Source organism: Microcaecilia unicolor, chromosome 6 (genome assembly GCF_901765095.1).
Source record: "Microcaecilia unicolor chromosome 6, aMicUni1.1, whole genome shotgun sequence".
In the NCBI taxonomy this organism is placed as follows: domain Eukaryota; kingdom Metazoa; phylum Chordata; class Amphibia; order Gymnophiona; family Siphonopidae; genus Microcaecilia; species Microcaecilia unicolor.
Genome location: NC_044036.1, coordinates 206,423,944 through 206,442,740, shown reverse-complemented (window position 1 = coordinate 206,442,740; position 18,797 = coordinate 206,423,944). Strand labels below are relative to the sequence as shown.

At 43.6% G+C, this 18,797-nt stretch overlaps 1 protein-coding gene across 3 annotated transcripts in view; it reads left to right on the top strand.

The window, feature by feature from the left end:
• Positions 1–18,797, top strand: part of KCNT2 (potassium sodium-activated channel subfamily T member 2) — a 1,050,204-nt gene that overhangs the window by 337,663 nt on the left and 693,744 nt on the right. For all 3 annotated transcript variants that reach the window (XM_030206382.1, XM_030206381.1, XM_030206379.1), the window contains exons 4-5: positions 15,467–15,515; positions 18,542–18,601. In XM_030206382.1, the coding sequence (XP_030062242.1) occupies positions 15,467–15,515; positions 18,542–18,601 (109 nt within the window). The remainder of the gene's footprint in view (positions 1–15,466; positions 15,516–18,541; positions 18,602–18,797) is intronic.

Sequence of the window (18,797 nt, the reverse complement as noted above, 5' to 3'; positions counted from 1 at the left end):
CTGGGATAAGCATTTCACCAGTTGTGCAGGCCAAGGGTCGAGTGGGGAGGAGGAGGGACAAATCCTTGTGGATAGAAATCCCATGTCTGATGGCAAGGAACTTGCTAGTGAAATTATACTACCATCCACATGGACAGGACAAAAGAGACAGACTGTGAAATGTCAACAGAAATTAGGAAGGCAATAAATTTGTTGAAACAATAATAATGGGGGATTTCAATTACCAGAATATACAAAAAGTCTGCCAAAATTATTAGTGAACTGAAAACCAAGTCAAAAAGAGTTTTCAAAAGCACTTTAACAACAACAAAAAACTATTAAGAAAAAATATTTTATTATTTATTGTATAAGGACCTCAGCTTTTCTTGCCTAAACCAAATTTTGTAGAAAAAAAAACATGCAATATTTGGAATAGTGCAATCACTGGTCTACCTTTCCAACTTCACGAATTAAATTGTTAGTTTCTTCCCTCCTATTTACCTCTTTATGCTTGCCTAAGCTGTTAAGATTGTACTCTTATGTAATTCTCTGTAAGCCACATTGCGCCTGCATGTGTGGGAAAATGTGGGATATAAGTAACAAATAAATAAATAAATAAATAAATAAGAGGAGAAGAAAACCAGCAAGTGGAAAAAAAACCTCCTCATATATGTGGAGGGGCATTTTCGATATGATGTCTAAATCCAGTTTTGGACATTGTGCTGAAAATGTCCAAAAATCAAATGCAAACATTGAGATTTTTGAAACCGAAAAGCATTTCTGGCCAGTTAAATCCCTTTGAATTTTTACTCCAATGGGGCTCATTTTCAAAACACTTAGACTTACAAAGTTCCGTAGGTTACTATGGGGCTCATTTTTGAACTGTGAGCCCTCCAAAACTTACCAGAAGCCCTCTGTACTTACATAAAGGTGCCCCCGTCACCCATATGGGGCTATTGTAGTGGTGTAAAGGTGGGGATAGTTGGGTTTGGGGGAGCTCAGCAGACAAGATAAGGGAGCAATGGTGAGATGTGTATCTGGTAGCATTTATATGAAGTCCACATTAGAGCCCCGTAGGGTGCCCCATTGCTCTCCTGAGATGTCTGTGTGGCCAGTCTACTAAGAATGCTGGTTCCTCTCACATCCCAATGGCTTGATTTTGTGCATTTTTCACTTGGACTTGTTTTTTTTTCAAAAATGGACCAAAAAGATAAATGTAGAGAACACAAAAACATCTAGCAAATAGTCGTTTTCAAAAGAAAGGGATAGACATATTTACGTTTTAAAAATGTCTATATTCCTCACTTGAATTTTGGATGTTTTTAGCAAAATGTCAAAAGTTGGACTTAGACGTCATATCGAAAATACCCCTCCACGTAATTTTGTATGTCTAATCCTTTGAAAATATGTCTCCATATCTCAGAAAAGGGAGTACAAGTATGGGTACCCCTAAGAAGAAGATTCATTCATTGGCTCACACACGAAGTACCCAATAATGCCTCTACTGCACACTAGGATGGTCTGTCATTTGCAGTCACATGAGAAATGTCAACAACATATCCCATGTTGTTGCATGTCATTAACATTTTGTGTTTTTGTGTGCTGATAGTGCACACTATTTGCAAAAATGGCATACTCTTTCTCAAAAGTGCACACATCCATAAACCATTGTGCATGCACATGCATACACTATTAAAGAGAGTACATCCTTTTTGCAAACAGTGCACTCTCTTTGCAAATCGTGTGCACTCTTTAATTACATTGTTCCTATAATAAGAAAATGGCCAAGAAAACATTAAACATGAAAATTCCCATAAACAACATTGGAAACACCATAAAATGATGGAAACACCATGAAATGCCTACCCCTGCTGCTCACTAATGATTACTAAATGACCCCCAAAGAATTTTACTATACTTTGGAGGATAACAACAATAGTGAGAAAGGTGAACAGAATGGTCAACCAGTGATCTCACATTATGCTGTAATTTAGGATCAAGCAATTTATTTTCTGTGTTTTTATAGTAAAATGGCACAATGAGATTATTTTAGTGACTAAAATGATCCCACGGTCTCAACTCAGCAAAGAGAAGGGGTCGGGACCAGTGGCAGGGTAGTCTATGGGAATTGCTGCCACCACTGCCTTTTGAAAAACAAGAAAATAACAGGTAAATTCGGAGAATAGAGTTGGGGAACGACAGGCGGGAGGGGGATACTGCCTCAGAAGAGTGCCACCTGAGGCTCCTGCCTTAGTTAGCCTAATGGTATGACTGCTGTTGCATGGTACTTTATCTTATGTTGCAGTTAGCATGAAGACATACTAACTGTGAATATATTTACATGCACAGTGAAGAACTTTTCTGTGTGGCACAAGTATGGGAATATGCTGGAAATTTACTTCACAGGCTATGTACTTAGGGGGTCTTTTTCCTAAAGATTAGCTCGAGTTATGTGCAGCAGGGCTCAATTTATTCCTAAGGGCCCAGCTAAAGATAACGAGCTAATCTTTAGTAAAATACCCCTTTAGTGCATTAATTTTTGCATCTAACACATGGATGTGAAAAACTTTACCTTAGTAAACAGGCTTCTTAAGTGAAGTGGAGGAGTAGCCTAACAGAGCAGCAACTAAGAACCAGGGACATAGGCGCCTACGCTGTGGGTGCTCGAGCACCCCCCAATATTTGATCCGCCGGAAGTTCCCTTCCCAACCAGACCGACCTGCCCGGAGCCCGCCCTCTTCTCCTTGAACAGTCCTCCGCCCTTGCCTTCCTGCGTGCCACCCAGAATTTAAAACTCATCTTACCTCGGGGTCCCGACGGCAGCAGTGAAAGGTGAGCAGGCTCGGCCCTTCAGCCTTCCCTTCTCTCTCTGCTCTGGTCCTGCCCTCATTTCCTGTTTTCGCAAGGGCGGGACCAGAGCTGAGAGAGAAGGAAAGGCTGAAGCGCCGAGCCTGCTTGCCTTTCACTGCTGCTGCCGGGACCCCGAGGTAAGATGAGTTTTAAATTCTGGGCGGCACGCAGGAAGGCGAGGGCAGAGGACTGTTGTGGGAGAAGAGGTCGGGCTGGGGTCAGACTGGCACTCGGAGGAGAGGGAGGAGGCCTGGAACTCGGAGGAGGGGGAGAGGGAGAGGAGGGGGCGGGGAGAGGGATGGGGATAGGAGGGAGAGGAGGGAGAGAGGGGAATGCACCACCTGTAAAAAAAAAAATAATTCAGAACCCCCAATCATTTTGAAAAGTTGGCTCCTATGACCAGGGACATCAGGTTCAAATTCCATTGTCGCTTCTTGTGGCCTTGGTCAAGTTACTTAACCTTTAGCTGCCTCGGGTACAAACTTAAGGGCTCTTTTACTAAAGCTCAGCACGTGCTAATGGGCATTACTGTACATTACCTGCTGTGCATCCTTTTTTATACCTATGTACCATGTATGCTAATGTCCTTTAGCATTCGCTAAAGTTTAGCAGACGGGCTCCTTAGATTGTAAGTCCTCCAGGGACACCTTCTGTACCTGAATATAACTCGTATTCTTTCCCTTTATCTTAAAGAGACTGGAGAGAAAACAGATTTTCAAATATTGCATTCTTCATTAAATATAGGAAGGTCAAATCTTTTATAGAAGATAAAGTTGAAGAAGATGTAATAATGTGATATTGCAAAGAGAAAGGAAAAGAGGAAATATGAGAAAACACCTTTTTTTTTACAGGCGAGTGCTTGATGCCTGGAACAGCTGACTGGCACAACTTGCAGCAATAAAAACTGTGACAGAATATAAATTCATAGGGCAGACACATAGCATGGTAGTAAAGGGCTGATACAGAGTGAAATGATGTATCTGTGATAGTTATGAAGCATGGTGGGGAGAACAGATCTGAGAGATTTGATATGTCATGAGCTAGTGTTGCTTTAGACAGTGAAAATTTTTGTGCTCCTCTACATAAGTATTAGAACATCAAAGAAAAAGCATCTCAGACTGGGCAAACTGGATAGGCCAGTTACTCTTAACCTGCTATTATTTACTGTATTTAATTTAATTTGCAGATTGCAAACATAAAAAAACATAATCAGTCTTACAGCAGTAAAAATAAAATCTTCAATAACACATTGCATGCTTATGAAGCCTATATGTCTTCTGCAGCAAACTAGAACAGTTCTATTCAATATACAGTACAACTTCAGAGTGAATAGTGAAAGTGAGAATAAAATACATGGACAAAGAAAATAATAACTAAATTGTCTTACACACTTCACACATCTAATAATCTTATTTATTTATTATGACATTTGTACCCTGCATTTTCCCAAGAAAGCTCAGGTTCAATGCGGCTTACATAACGAATTAAGAAGAAACATTACAAAACAATTAATATTAATACAACAATACAATTATTTAAATGTTTTTCTTTTCATATTACCTGAACACAGATCTAAAGAAGTGGGCTTTAAGTAAACTTCTAAATGGCATATAAACGACTGTCTGATATACTTGGATAATAAGTTCCAGAGTTTGGTACTTTGGTAAGAAAAATTAGCATTATGGATAGTTTTGTAGGTTACGTTTTTACAACTTGGGAAATGTCTCATGAGATGTTCTCTAGATGATGAGGTGACATTTTGAGGTGATAACTTAATGAGATCTATCATATTTATGTATTTATTTGTTACATTTGTTCTCCGAGGACAAGCTGGCTGGACATCATCACGCATGGGTTGTCGTCCGTGACGGCCCAGGAGCTCCGGACTTAGAAAAACTTTTAAAAGCTTTTGGAAGTGACGAGACAGGCGCGGGGACAACGCACCTCACATGCGCGAGTGATTTCCCGCCCACGACGCCCGCACGCTTCCCTCAGTTTTTCTTTTCCACTTCGCGAGAGAGAGTTTGTTTTCAAGCGCTCCTCGTGTTTTTCAGCCCAGGAGACTTTTTGTCGCGTTTACGCGCTCCGGTTTTTCCCTTTTTTTGTTTTGTTTAAAAAAAAAAAGAGGTTCCTTATTTTTTCCTAGGTTTTTTCCCTCTTTCTAAGTTTCCTTTCTTTTCCGTCGCCCGCTCAGTCGTGTTTCTTTTTCCCTGTTTTGTGCCTTTTTCAGTGGCACCATCGAGTCACTTGATTTTTCGACCGCTATTTTTCCTCCCATGTCATCGAGGACTCCCAGCGGCTTCAAGCGCTGTTCCTGCTGCAACCAGACCATCTTGTTGACTGACCCTCATGTTTGGTGTCTCCAGTGCCTCGGGCCCGACCATTTACCAGCTTCCTGTAAGCTCTGAAAAATTAATGAAAAAGAGGACCCAGGTGGCTCGAGAGGCTCAGCACGAGAAACTTTTTTCAGATCGGTCCAGTCCTTCGACGTCAGCATCGACATCAGTACTGAGGTCAGCGCCATCGACATGGACGTCGAGGGAAGCGGCATCGAGAGGTCAGGTAATGGCTGCCGAGAGACCAATTTGAGCTGGGAGCAGCGAGGCATCGAGTGGGTCTCCATCTGTTTCGAGGCCTACTGCTATGCAGGCCCCCCGGGACCGCCCTGAGTCATACCCGGCCCCGAGGAGGCGTGAGGATTCCACATCCTCCTCATTGGTACCGAGGAGTGTTGATGACGGGCTTCAGGCGAAGGCTAAGAAGCATCGCCATCAATCTCCTTCCCGTCACGGTACCGAGAGCTCCGGGGAGCCGAGGGATGCGGCACCTGAGAAGTGTTGGCGCCGGGAGGACCGCTCACCCTCCATTCAGGAAGTGCTGATGTGTCGGTCGTCTGGCAGCCAGGTACCGGCTCTCGAACCTCTTCAGACTCTGGCACCGACTCCTGCACCGGCCCCACAGCTTGTTCCGATGGCAGCCCTCGATGAGTGTCTCTGGACCATGCTTCCAGGCCTTCTGGAAGGGATGATGCGTCCATCTGCCTCGGTACCGGAGGTGCTTGTGCCTCGGGTATCCACTGCTGAGTCGGCATCTGGCCCATCTCCTGCGTGGAGGTCTCCGCCCTCGGTACCGCTTGCGGTGCCTGAGCCAGTTGCCACCAGGGTTGACTCTCCCTCAACGTCGGTAGAGCAAGCTTCGCCGGAGTCCAGGCAAGGGTCCACTTCTCGACGCCCTTCACGATGACATCAATCCTCGAGGTCGAGGCAGGCTCGGGTTCGGGCTGCTCTTCATGAGCTATTGTCCAATACCAAAGAGGAGCACTCATGGGGAGAGGAGGAAGACCCCAGATATTTTTCGGATGAAGATTCTCAGGGGCTTCCATCTGATCCCACTCCACCTACTGAGGTTAGACAATCTCCACCTGAATGTCTCTCCTTTTCATCTTTTGTGCGGGAAATGTCTAGGGACATTCCATTTCCCATGGAGGCTGTGGATGAGCCCAGGGCAGAGATGTTCGAGGTCCTGGTTTATCCTTCTCCGTCAAAAGAGGTTGCAACTGCCCCCTTGCACAATACAGGTTTATCCTTCTCCGTCAAAAGAGGTTGCAACTGCCCCCTTGCACAATACACTCCGGGAAGTGATGTTGCGAAATTGGTCTTGCCCTCTATCTAATTCAGTTGTCAACAAGAAGTCCCAGTCCCAGTACAGAGTTCATGGTGAGCCTGTGATGGTGAAGGCCCAACTTCTTCACGATTCCATGGTGGTGGACTCTGCTCTCAGAAGATCCAAGAATACTAGGGACTATGCCTCGGCGCCCCCGGGCAGAGAGTCTAGAACCTTGGATTCTTTTGGGAGGCGTATGTATCAGACTGGAATGCTCGTGGCCAAGATTCAAACATACCAGCTGTACACCAGCATTCACTTAAGGAACTCGATAAAGCAACTGTCCAGTTTGGTTGAAGCTCTTCCCCCCGAGCTTGCTGAACCTTTTGACCAGGTGGTCAGACAGCAGAAGGCGTGTCGCAAATTCCTGGTCAGGGGAGCTTTTGATACTTTTGATGCCGCATCCCGGGTGGATGCTCAAGGTATCGTGATGCGCAGACTCTCATGTCTGCGTGTCTCGGACCTGGATCAGAAGACCCAGCACTGAATGGCGGATGTTCCTTGCCGGGGGGACAATCTTTTTGGAGAGAAGGTTGAGGATATGGTTGATTCCCTCAAGAAGCACCATGATGCTATGGATTCTCTCGCCCGCCGGATGCCTTCTGCTACTACCTCTTCTTCTAGGAGGTTTTTTGGAGGGAGGAGGAGTGCTCCCTATTCCTCTAGTAGGCATAGGTACACTCCTGCTTCCCAATGGCCTGTTCAGGCTCACCCCAAGCAAGCTCGCTCTCGTCAGCGGCATGCGCCACAGGCCCCTTCGGCTTCCCAGCAAAAGCAGGGGACGAGCTTTTGACTGGCTCCAGAGCAGCATAGCCGACATCAAAGTGTCTGTACTGGACGATCTACCTGTTGGAGGGAGGCTGATATTTTTTCACCAAAGGTGGCCTCTTATAACCTCCGACAGGTGGGTTCTTCAAATAGTCCGGTCTGGATATGCTCTCAATCTGGAATCGAAACCTCCAAATTGCCCACCGGGAGCTCAATCCTTCAGTTTCCACCACAAGCAGGTACTTGCAGAGGAACTCTCCGCCCTTCTCAGCGCCAATGCAGTCGAGCCCGTTTCACCAGGGCAAGAAGGGCTGGGATTCTATTCCAGGTACTTTCTTGTACAGAAAAGATGCGTCCCATCGTAGACCTAGGGGCCCTGAACAAATATCTGGTCCGAGAAAAGTTCAGGATGCTTTCCCTGGGCACCCTTCTTCCCATGATTCAGGAAAACGATTGGCTATGCTCTCTGGACTTAAAGGATGCCTATACTCACATCTCGGTGCTTCCAGATCACAGGCAGTACCTCCAATTTCACCTGGGAACTCAGTATTTCTGTACTGCGTACTGCCCTTTGGTCTCGCTTCTGCGCCCAGAGTGTTCACAAAGTGCTTGGCAGTTATCACAGCATCGCTATGCAGACTGGGCGTGCATTTGTTCTCTTATCTCAATGATTGGTTGGTGAAGAACACCTCAGAGGCAGGGGCTCTACGATCCATGTGGATTACTATTCAACTGCTCGAACTACTGGGGTTTGTCATCAACTATCCCAAGTCCCGTCTGATTCCCGTGCAGAAATTGGAATTCATAGGAGCTCTGTTGAACACACAGACGTCTCGAGCTTATCTTCCCCAGACACGGGCGGACAACCTTCTGGCCCTCTTGTCCTCAGCTCGAGCATCCCAACAGATCACAGCTGGGGCAGATGGGGAAGGGGAGGGAGAAGAAAGAGAAAAAAAGAAGCTGGACCATTTGGGGTGGGAAAGGGAAGATGTTTGACAGCAGGGAGAAGGGAATAGGGAGATCAGGGCCAGTGTAAGAGGCAATCCAGTTGGCACTGACACAGAATGCCCATATTTAGGGGCACCAAAAACCTGCCTCAGTGGATCACCACTCCACAGCTGTGCATCCGTGCATCCATGTTCCCACCCCCTTCTGATCTTTTTCCTTGGCTGCCCTATTGATGTGAAACCTCAGACAAAGCAGTTCCTGTTTTTTTCCAAGAAACAGGAAGTGCATAGTTTCATGTTTCAAACCTGCTGAGCAGCCAAGGAAGAGGAGCAGGCAGCAACACATTTGGGGAAGACAGGAGGGACAAGGAGCTGAGGGGTAAAAACTGGGGATGGATGTTGGGGCTGAAGGGTTGGGGGAAGAGGGATGCGGGCGGAACACTGAGAGAAAGGAGCTGGAGACTATTGCTGGTGCTAGGGACTTAAATAGGGCTGGGGTGGGACTGGGGTCTGGGAAAAGGGAGCTAGTGGTTGATGCTGGAACTGGGGACTGAGAAAAGGAAGCTGATGCAGGGGGAAACACAAAGGCATGGTTTCCCCCTCCACATTGGCAGCTGTAGGCGGAAAGTGCCTCTATTCTTAGTTACAGCAGCTCCCTCTTTCCTCTGAAGCCCAGCAATCAGACAATCTAGCCAATAGATTACAAGGGGAGGCAGAAGCAGTAACTGTGATATAGAAACACTTCTTTCCTACTTTCCTTTGGTGCTCTGCAGCACGGAAATTTCTCCTCCAAATTTAATAAAGTGTATCACCTTTGTTGACTTCTATTATTCTCCTCCGCTCTGCTAGCAGCACCATGAAAAAAAAATACAACTTAAGCAGTCCCCAGGCAGCTTTCACTTCTCAGTTCCAGTGGATATCCTAGATTATAGGAACCAACTTGCCCTTTACAAATCTGCAGCCTTTTGTCTTTTACTGTCCTTGCTCCATATAGTTACATTCCACTAAAGTTATGGTCTCTGGTTCCTCTAGCTCCATAGGTTCATCAGTAGCAGGCTCAGGAGTGTCAGTGACTTCCAAGTCCATAGCTTGGCATGGAGCCTCTTTTTCTTCCTCCTCTGGCAATGCCCGGGCTGTAGCAGTTTTAAAGCCCTGTGAGAGGAGGACCCATTACATATTGCTTTGTTAACCAGGGATTTTCAAGAACATTCTCCTCCCTCCCCTCGTTACCTAGCAACCACTCTTGAAGGCCTGATTTCGCCCTCTGCTGCCTGTAGGCAAAATTGCAGGAGACCTTCCTTGAAGAGGTATTATATTTTGGGTGGTGATTTGGCTTGGGGCAGCCACTCTAATAAGGGCCCTCCTACTTTTTCCTCAGAATATGTATCTTGAGATTTTGTAATACACATAGATGAGTTTGGTCCACTGAGATACCTTCTATGCACCTGTAAGATCTGAACTCATTTTGACTCTCAGAAGTAGAAATTCTGGCTCTGAAGCTAGGAAAACCAAATATTTAGAGTTCAGAATGTAACCTTTTTTCCTTATACTGTGACATGCTTATTTTGTGGATCTAATCAGTAGTCTATGATTTGTATGGCCTGGCATGATCTGGTTACTCCAAAACTTACTAGGGGGAAAAAAACCCTTTCAAAATATGCTGGAGGTAAATATTTCCACATATCAAAATAAACTAACCTGCAGCTATTGCACTATGTATCACTAATTAACAACTTGTACGCATAATCTATGGGAAAAGAATATATTTGAAAAAAATGTTTTGGGAATGACTCATTGGACCAGAATTTTAAAAGGTCAATTTTACTTCTAGTTTTAAAGAGTTGTAACAAATTTTGGGATTTGGAATAACAATTAACTTCCATCCAGTGCAATTTAAAGAAGAGGCTACTGTGATCTGACTAAGGTATTGGGATTCAATGAAAATCTGAGATGAAAAAAGTAGTTGGATCTGTAAATTTTGTTGCTAATATATCTAATTGATGACCTTTAACATGAGAGGACATTCCATTGAAAAATGAGAATGGCCAAACATTAAGGAATACTAGGAAATGTTGGTATATTGGTTGGTAATGTTTTCAAGATATAAATTAACATCTCCAACCATAATGATATTACCATGCGTTGGAGATGAATTTGGTAAAATCAGCCTCAACTAAGTTCTAACAATTAGGAGGAGGATGTAACATTAGAAGGCAAATAGGTTTAAATAAAAAACCACAAGATACAGAACAAGTAGCAATTTCCAGATTAGGAAATTGGAATTCAGAGATCATTTTTACCTTAAATAAAGATATATAGATGATAGCTAAACCACCTCCCCCTTTTTTCTTTTAGCTCTAGGGAAATGAAGAATGGAAATAACTAGGAGGGAATGCGAAAAATAGGATCATCTAGTAACATAGTAACATAGTAGATGACAGCAGAAAAAGACCTGCACGGTCCATCCAGTCTGCCCAAGAAGATAAATTCATATGTGCTACTTTTTTATTTGTACTGTCCTCTTCAGGGCACAGACCGTATAAGTCTGGCCAGCCCTATCCTCGCCTCCCAACCACCAACCCCGCCTCCCACCACCAGCTCTGGCTGTATAAGTCTGCCTAGCACTATCCTCGCCTCCCAACTACCAGTCCCGCCTCCCACCACCAGCTCTGGCACAGACTGTATAAGTCTGCCTAGCACTATCCTCGCCTCCCAACTACCAGTCCCGCCTCCCACCACCAGCTCTGGCACAGACCGTATAAGTCTGCCCAGCACTATCCCCGCCGCCGAACCACCAGCCCCGGCACAGACCGTATAAATCTGCCCAGCACTAGTCCCGCCTCCCAACCACCAGCTCCAGCTCAGACCGTATAAGTCTGCCCAGCACTAGCCCCGCTTCCAACCACCAGCTCTGCCACCTATTCTAGGCTAAGCTCCTGAGGATCCCTTCCTTCTGCACAGGATTCCTTTATGTTTATCCCACGCATGTTTGAATTCCGTTACCGTTTTCATCTCCACCGCCTCCCGTGGGAGGGCATTCCAAGCATCCACCACCCTCTCCATGAAAAAATACTTCCTGACATTCTTCTTGAGTCTGCCCCCCTTCAATCTCATTTCATGCCCTCTCGTTCTACCGCCTTCGCATCTCCGGAAAAGGTTTGTTTGCGGATTAATACCTTTCAAATATTTGAACGTCTGTATCATATCACCCCTGTTCCTCCTTTCCTCCAGGGTATACATGTTCAGGTCCGCAAGTCTCTCCTCATACGTCTTGTAACGCAAATCCCATACCATCCTCGTAGCTTTTCTTTGCACCGCTTCAATTCTTTTTACGTCCTTAGCAAGATACGGCCTCCAAAACTGAACACAATACTCCAGGTGGGGCCTCACAACGACTTGTACAGGGGCATCAACACCTCTTTTCTTCTGCTGGTCACACCTCTCTCTATACAGCCTAGTAACCTCCTAGCTACGGCCACCGCCTTGTCACACTGTTTCATCGCCTTCAGATCCTCAGATACTATCACCCCAAGATCCCTCTCCCCATCCGTACCTAGCAGACTCTCACCGCCTAACACATACGCCTCTCTTGGATTTCTACTCCCTAAGTGCATCACTTTGCATTTCTTCGCATTGAATTTTAATTGCCAAACCTTAGACCATTCTTCTAGCTTTTTCAGATCCTTGTTCATGTTTTCCACTCCCTCTGGGGGGTCCACTGTGTTACAAATCTTAGTATCATCCGCAAATAGGCAAACTTTACCTTCTAACCCTTCGGCAATGTCACTCACAAATATGTTGAACAGAATCGGCCCCAACACCGATCCCTGAGGCACTCCACTACTCACCTTTCCCTCCTCCGAGCGAACTCCATTCACCACCACCCTCTGGCGCCTGTCCGTCAACCAGTTCCTAATCCAGTTCACCACTTTGGGTCCTATCTTCAGCCCATCCAGTTTTTTTAAGAGCCTCCTGTGGGGAACCGTGTCAAAAGCCTTGCTGAAATCTAAGTAGATTACGTCTATAGCACGTCCACGGTTCAATTCTCCGGTCACCCAATCAAAGAATTCAATGAGATTCATTTGGCACAATTTCCCTTTGGTAAAACCATGTTGTCTCGGATCTTGCAACTCATTTTCTTCTTCTTTCTTTTGCATGTAACCAAATTTCGGAGATTATAACAAAATCAAATTGAGCATCAATTATACAATCTTTAATAATTACAGCTTTATCAACCGATCGAGCATTGGCATAACCTACAGACAGAGAAAAATAAGAACAAGTAAAGTTGCTCGACAGTGGGACTTTAATCAAGTGGCGTTTATTATGCATTGATAATCATTCAGTTATGGTTCTCATAGACTTAATGAGCATGTATAAGGTAGCTCTCATTTGAAATTCTCAAGATCTTTCATGAATAGCATGATGGAAACCACATCATTATGTTCACTTTCTCTACGTTTTGTCTTTTTTTTTTATTTGAAAAGGAAGCAAAGGGTCATAGCGCTATTCTGTTAGCATTCAGGAAAAAAAAAGTTGGTTTCATAGTTTGAAAGACAAATTGAGCATAAAAATCCCTGCAAAGTCTCTCATGCCAACAAATGTTATGCTCTAAAAGTTCAAACTATGGTGACTGGTCTCAAAATCAAACTGTTCAGGTCCCTAAAGCTAAGGTAACCTAGGGAATGCCTTTTGATAATTTGATAATTTTCACCTTGAAACAGAAGATAGTTTCTTCAGTTTGCTGTAACTGAAGTACAACTAAACTTAATAAAAATGTTGGCCCACTTAAACAGCAAATTTGTCATGAGAAAGGATGTTAACTAAGCTAAGCATTTTTTGCTATATTTCTGTGTCTGTTTGCTACTAATTGCCCTATTTTAGATCTGCAACTTTACCTATGTATCCCAATTCATTTTACTGCTAACAAAGCTCAAATAAACATGTTCCAGGAACCCTTTCACAATAGCTGTGAGGATTTACAGTATTGTAGCATTAGGTCACATATACACAGATAGAGCTGAAAGAGGAAAATAAAGACAGTAGAGATGTGCATTTACTTAAAAATAATGATAAACATTTAAACCAAGGCTCGATAGTGTTTCTTAGAATCTAGGAACCAGCCCAAAAATCTAAGAGCCAGACTTGAATGACTGGAATTTTTATTTATACACATTTATAAATTGTGCAGTAAGTTATTTATTAAAGTGGTATTCCAGGGGGAATTCTGTACTACTACGCAATGCTGAATACAAATCCCTCTCATGAATATTCATTGTGGATATCCTGAAAACCTGACTGTCCGGGGTGCCTCCAGTACCAGGTTTGAGAACCACTGCCCTAGGGACAGGTAGCTTCTCTGCAGAGCTTGCCTGTCCTTCACTATTGAAAATGTGATAATGAAACAGTCAGGCTTATTTTCGAAAGTGATCGCCGGGCATCTTCCGACATAAATCGGGAGATGGCCGGCGATCTCTCAAAAGCGGCGAAATCCGTATAATCGAAAGCTGCTTTTTTGACAGCATCGCCACTTTCCCGTCGCCTTGCCGGCGAAAGTTAAAGGGGGCGTGTCGGTAGCGTAGTGAAGGCGGGACATGGGTGGGCATGGGCGTGGCTACCAGATGGCCAGCTTTCGCGGATAATGGAAAAAAAAAGCGGCGTTAATCAGTATTTCTTCGGGTTTACTTGGTTCTTTTATTTTCACGACCAAGCCTCAAAAAGGTGCCCCAACTCACCAGATGACTACCGGAGGAAATGGGGAATGACCTCCCCATACTCCCCCAGTGGTCACCAACCCCCTCTTACACTAAAAAAATAAAAATAAAAACCTTTTTTGCCAGCCTGTATGCCAGCCTCAAATGTCATACCCAGCTCCCTGACAGCAGTATGCAAGTCCCTGGAGCAGTTTTTAATGGGTACGGTGCACTTCAGGCAGGCAGACCCAGGCCCATCCCCCCCTACCTGTTACACTTGTGGTGGTAAGTGTTGAGCCCTCCAACCCCCCCCCCCCAAAACCCACTGTACCCACATGTAGGTGCCCCCCTTCACCCATAAGGACTATGGTAGTGGTATAGAGTTGTGGGGAGTGGGTTTTGGGGGGGATTTGGGGGGCTCAGCACCCAAGGTAAGGGAGCTATGCACCTGGGAGGTATTTGTATATTTTTGAAAAATTTTTAGAAGTGCCCCCTATGGTGTCCGGTTGCTGTCCTGGCATGTCAGGGGGACCAGTGCACTACAAATGCTGGGTCCTCCCACGACCAAATGCCTTGGATTTCGCCGGGTTTGAGATCACCGGCATTTTTTTCCATTATCGCTGAAAAACAAAACCGGCCATCTCAAACCCGGCGAACTCTGCCATATGGCCGGGCTAAACCGTATTATCATAAAAAAAAGATGGCCGGCCATCTTTTTCGATAATACGGTTCCAGCCAGCTGTTGCGCCGCTGCCAAAATAGATCGATTATGCCCCTCAGTGCCACCCACTGGCAGGACTGTAGGTGGAGGATTCCCGCTCAGCTTAGAGTGAACCAAGTAGGTCTAGTGACAGGAGATGGCTTGAGACTCTCTGGCCTATTGTAGCTGAAGCCAGTAGGCGAAACTTGTCACCCTATCAATTGCATTGTTTTGGATGTACCAAAGTGGCGGCGGAAGCTGCATTGAGAAGAATTAAAACCTCCTTGGGTGAAGTGGGTGGAGTCTTCAGTTTTGTGACATCAGGCCATCTAAAAACAGTCACTTTAACAAGTTGATTAGCCATTTGCTGCATACATGGCTGAATGGATAAAAAAAAAATCAACAGAGGTATTCCTGGGGTTGGTGGGGGTGTTAACACTGGGATTGCTACAACTTGCATTGTTTTGTATTTTCAAAACTATACACCCTGTTTTAATTGGAAAAAGTACCTGCAGAAAAAGATAGTGCATAATTCTGTGAGTACCTTTTTGTTTGGCAGTTGTCAAATTGGTTGTGTGTGCTTGAGAAATGCTGTAAGACCTTGGATAAAAATATCTGGGACTTTGGAGCAGGGAGTCAGTTTGAAAGTTGCTCTTAAAGGGGGTCATTTACTAATATCATTCATTGATGACATTAATATATATCATCTTCCACCAGGTCCATAGGAAGAAAAGGGGCTCCACAGTAAATAGCCCGTGTTAACAGCATTAGTTCATGCTATTAATAAATGACCTTGGTAATGTTTAAAACCTCATATCTGTTTTCAATTATAAACTTGTAAACTGACATTATTTGTTTTTCAACAGGTTACCTATTTTCTGGGTGAACAGAAGTTTACCATTATGGGGTCTGCAGGTAGTATACAATTCACAGATTTTTACAATGTTTTTCCCAATTAAAATTATGAATCTATATTTGACTTTTTACAGCTCTTGTACAGTGACATTTGAAACATTAAGGTAGAGTTAATGAATGCCAGTTGAGGTAATCTTATTTAGAATGACAGTGCGTATATCTTCAGCCCTTAGTTATTATAGGTCTAAAATAATTAGGTTGAAGTTACAGCCCAGACAAGAATAACATACAGTGTACTCTATTAAAATATTCCTTTTCAGATTTAGGGGCGTAGGTATCAACATGGGCTATAATTAAACATTAATTTACCACTAACTGGTGCTATGGACCTAATTAATAGTAACTGGGGTTAAAAGTTTAAAAAAAAACTATCTTAATGTCTAATCTAACTTAATCTAATCAAATTTCATCTTTTTATTTGTATTCAGACCATTCCCTATGAGTTCAGGGCAGATCATATAGTAAGAAAATCAGCAATAAGACAAGCTGGGAAATTCTATAATAATAAAAAATAGCTTACATACAAAATATGAGTCTATGAAGATACTGTAATAATTTGACCACGGCATGATTATTCTAATATTTATCAAATAAAAAGCTTTCAACTGTCACCAAAGGATACATAAGACAATTGTAGTCTGATAGGGGACGGTAAATTATTCCAGATTTTAGATGCCTGGATTGAGCTTTCTAAGACTTGTTTATAATGAATACCTTTGACAGAAGAAAAACAAAGATAGCAAGAACTTAGATGTAGAAAGCTGGACCAGTGGAACAGAGCTGATGCCAGAAAATGTCTCCAAGAAACAGAGATGGTTATGATGGGGTACGTGACAGTAAGACAGAGGTGAGGAGGGGGAGTTGGAGGGCTAAAAGAGAGACAAGTGAGGCTCATTTTCAAAGCACTTAGCCTCCCAAAGTTCCATAGAAACCTATGGAACTTTGGGAGGCTAAGTGCTTTGAAAATGAGCCTCATAGGTAGATATGTGTGTGTGTGTGGTGGTGAGGGGGGGGGGGGGGTGGTTGAGAGAGACATGTACTCAGGAGTGGTGGAGTAGGTGTGTAAGACCCTGAGGGGAGATGTGATAGAGATATATAAGATAATGAGTGGAGTGGAATGGAATGGAATGGATAGACGTGAATTGCTTGTTTACTCTTTCCAAAAATACTAGGATTAGGGGGCACGCATTAAGCTACAAAGTTGTAAATGTAAAACAAATTGGAGAAAATATTTCTTCACTCAACATGTAATTAAACTCGAGTTTGTTGCCAGAGAATATGTTAAAAGCAGTTTGCTTAGCGGGGCTTAAAACAGGTTTGGATATCTTCCTAAAAGAAAAGTCCATAAGCCATTATTAAGATGGACTTGGGAAAATCCACTGCTTATTTCTAGGATAATCAGAATAAAATGTATTGTACTATTTTGGGATCTTGCCAAATACATGTGACTGGGATTGGCCAGTGTTGGAAACAGGATACTGGGCTTGATGGACCTTCGGTCTGTCCAAGTATGGCAACGCTTTTGTTCCTATGTTCTTATGAAGGGGTGATGGAAAAGGTGTATGAGAGTGAAAAGATTGGGAGAAGGGAAAACTATACAAAGGGTTGATTGGGAATGAACATGAATGAAGTGGAGGAGTGGCCTAGTGGTTAGAGTGGTGGACTTTGGTCCTGGGGAACTGGGTTCGATTCCCACTGCAGGCACAGGCAGCTCCTTGTGACTCTGGGCAAGTCACTTAACCCTCCATTGCCCCAGGTACAAATAAGTACCTAAGCCACAATGAGCCTGCCATGAGTGGGAAAGTGTGGGGTACAAATAAAAAAAAAAAATGAAAATGAATGTGGAAATGGGGGACTGGGGAGCATGAAAGAGGATAATTGGGAGTGAGGGAGTCAAACCAGAGGGGACTGAAAGAACATGATAGGTGAATGAAATGACATGTTTGAGATGGTGTGAGGACAGGGAGTGAGAGAAAGTTAGTATGGGGATGATGAGGAGGAGTGAGAAGGCTATAGCCTACACCTACCACAGCTTAGTAAAAGGGTCCCTAAATGAATAAAGTTAGGAGCCTTCATATTCTGTTAAATCCCTTTTAAATATTGGGCTCTTTATTTTCAGTTTAGTGATTAGAATATATAAACACAGTTATCCTAGTAGTGGTATGGATCCTGGAGTAAAATGGATGTTCGGGAACCCAGTTTAAAACATCTAACCAGGGTGTAACCCCCACACGGAATTTACATTTGGAAATTGCTGGAATTCATTGGCTAATTATTTTGTTTTCTGGGACATACTAAATTCTCTTGTATGCAGAACATACCCACTAGCCCTGAGTCTTTTGCCCTTATATAGAAGGCTGGCCTTTAGCAGTACTACCACAAGACTATCACTAGGGGTCATTGCTGCCATACTAGCACCTGGAGCCAGACAAAGTGATAATAGAGGGAGGACCGCTGTCGCCCCGGCCTAAAGGACTACCAGGGATCACCTCTGGATAAGTCTCAGGCATGGTAGGAGATCCGAGGGGGGTGTGGTTCTGGGGAGTGGGAGAGGAATTCTTTGGGAATATGTGCATGTGACTTGGCTCTAGGGGAGTGGGCAAATTAGAGGTGGTAAAGGCACCTGCATCCCTTATGCAAGTCCCAGCTAAATATTGACGGGGACCGACATAAACTCCAGCAGCCAGCACATATGTAATTAGCTCTAGATATTCAATGCCACTGCCTGAACATGGCTTGGATTGAAAAACCAGAACTAATTCTGCCTGTGATGGTCAGCATTTAAAAAAAAATGCTGACCACTATGGGCTGAATATTGACCAGTTGCTGTAGTTTTTAAAAACCATTTGAAAGCCATAGTTTATGAATGTAGATAAATCAGGTGAAAATTAGGACTATATCAGTTATTTTTCTACTAACTATAAAAAAAAAAATAAAAAAACTTCTTTTAATTCATTTAAAACATATATATGAGATGGCATTGTTATGATGGAATCCACATATGAATTCAAGTATTTTCTCCCCAGGTTACAGTGGCAGTGATAAGTCTGTTGGAAACAATATTGTTGAGTTATCTGAGTTATAAGGTAGGTTGCTTTTGGCTTTACTTTTAGTCTATAAATGAAGTAGTTACAACGTTGATAAATGTTGATATTTATTTGATGTTGGGGCACATTTTTAAAAGTGGTGTCTAATATGGATAGACAAGACCAAGAAAACAAATGAATTATATGTAAATGCATACAACTGCGCAGTTTTAAAGTTGTCTTGATTTCAGTTTTA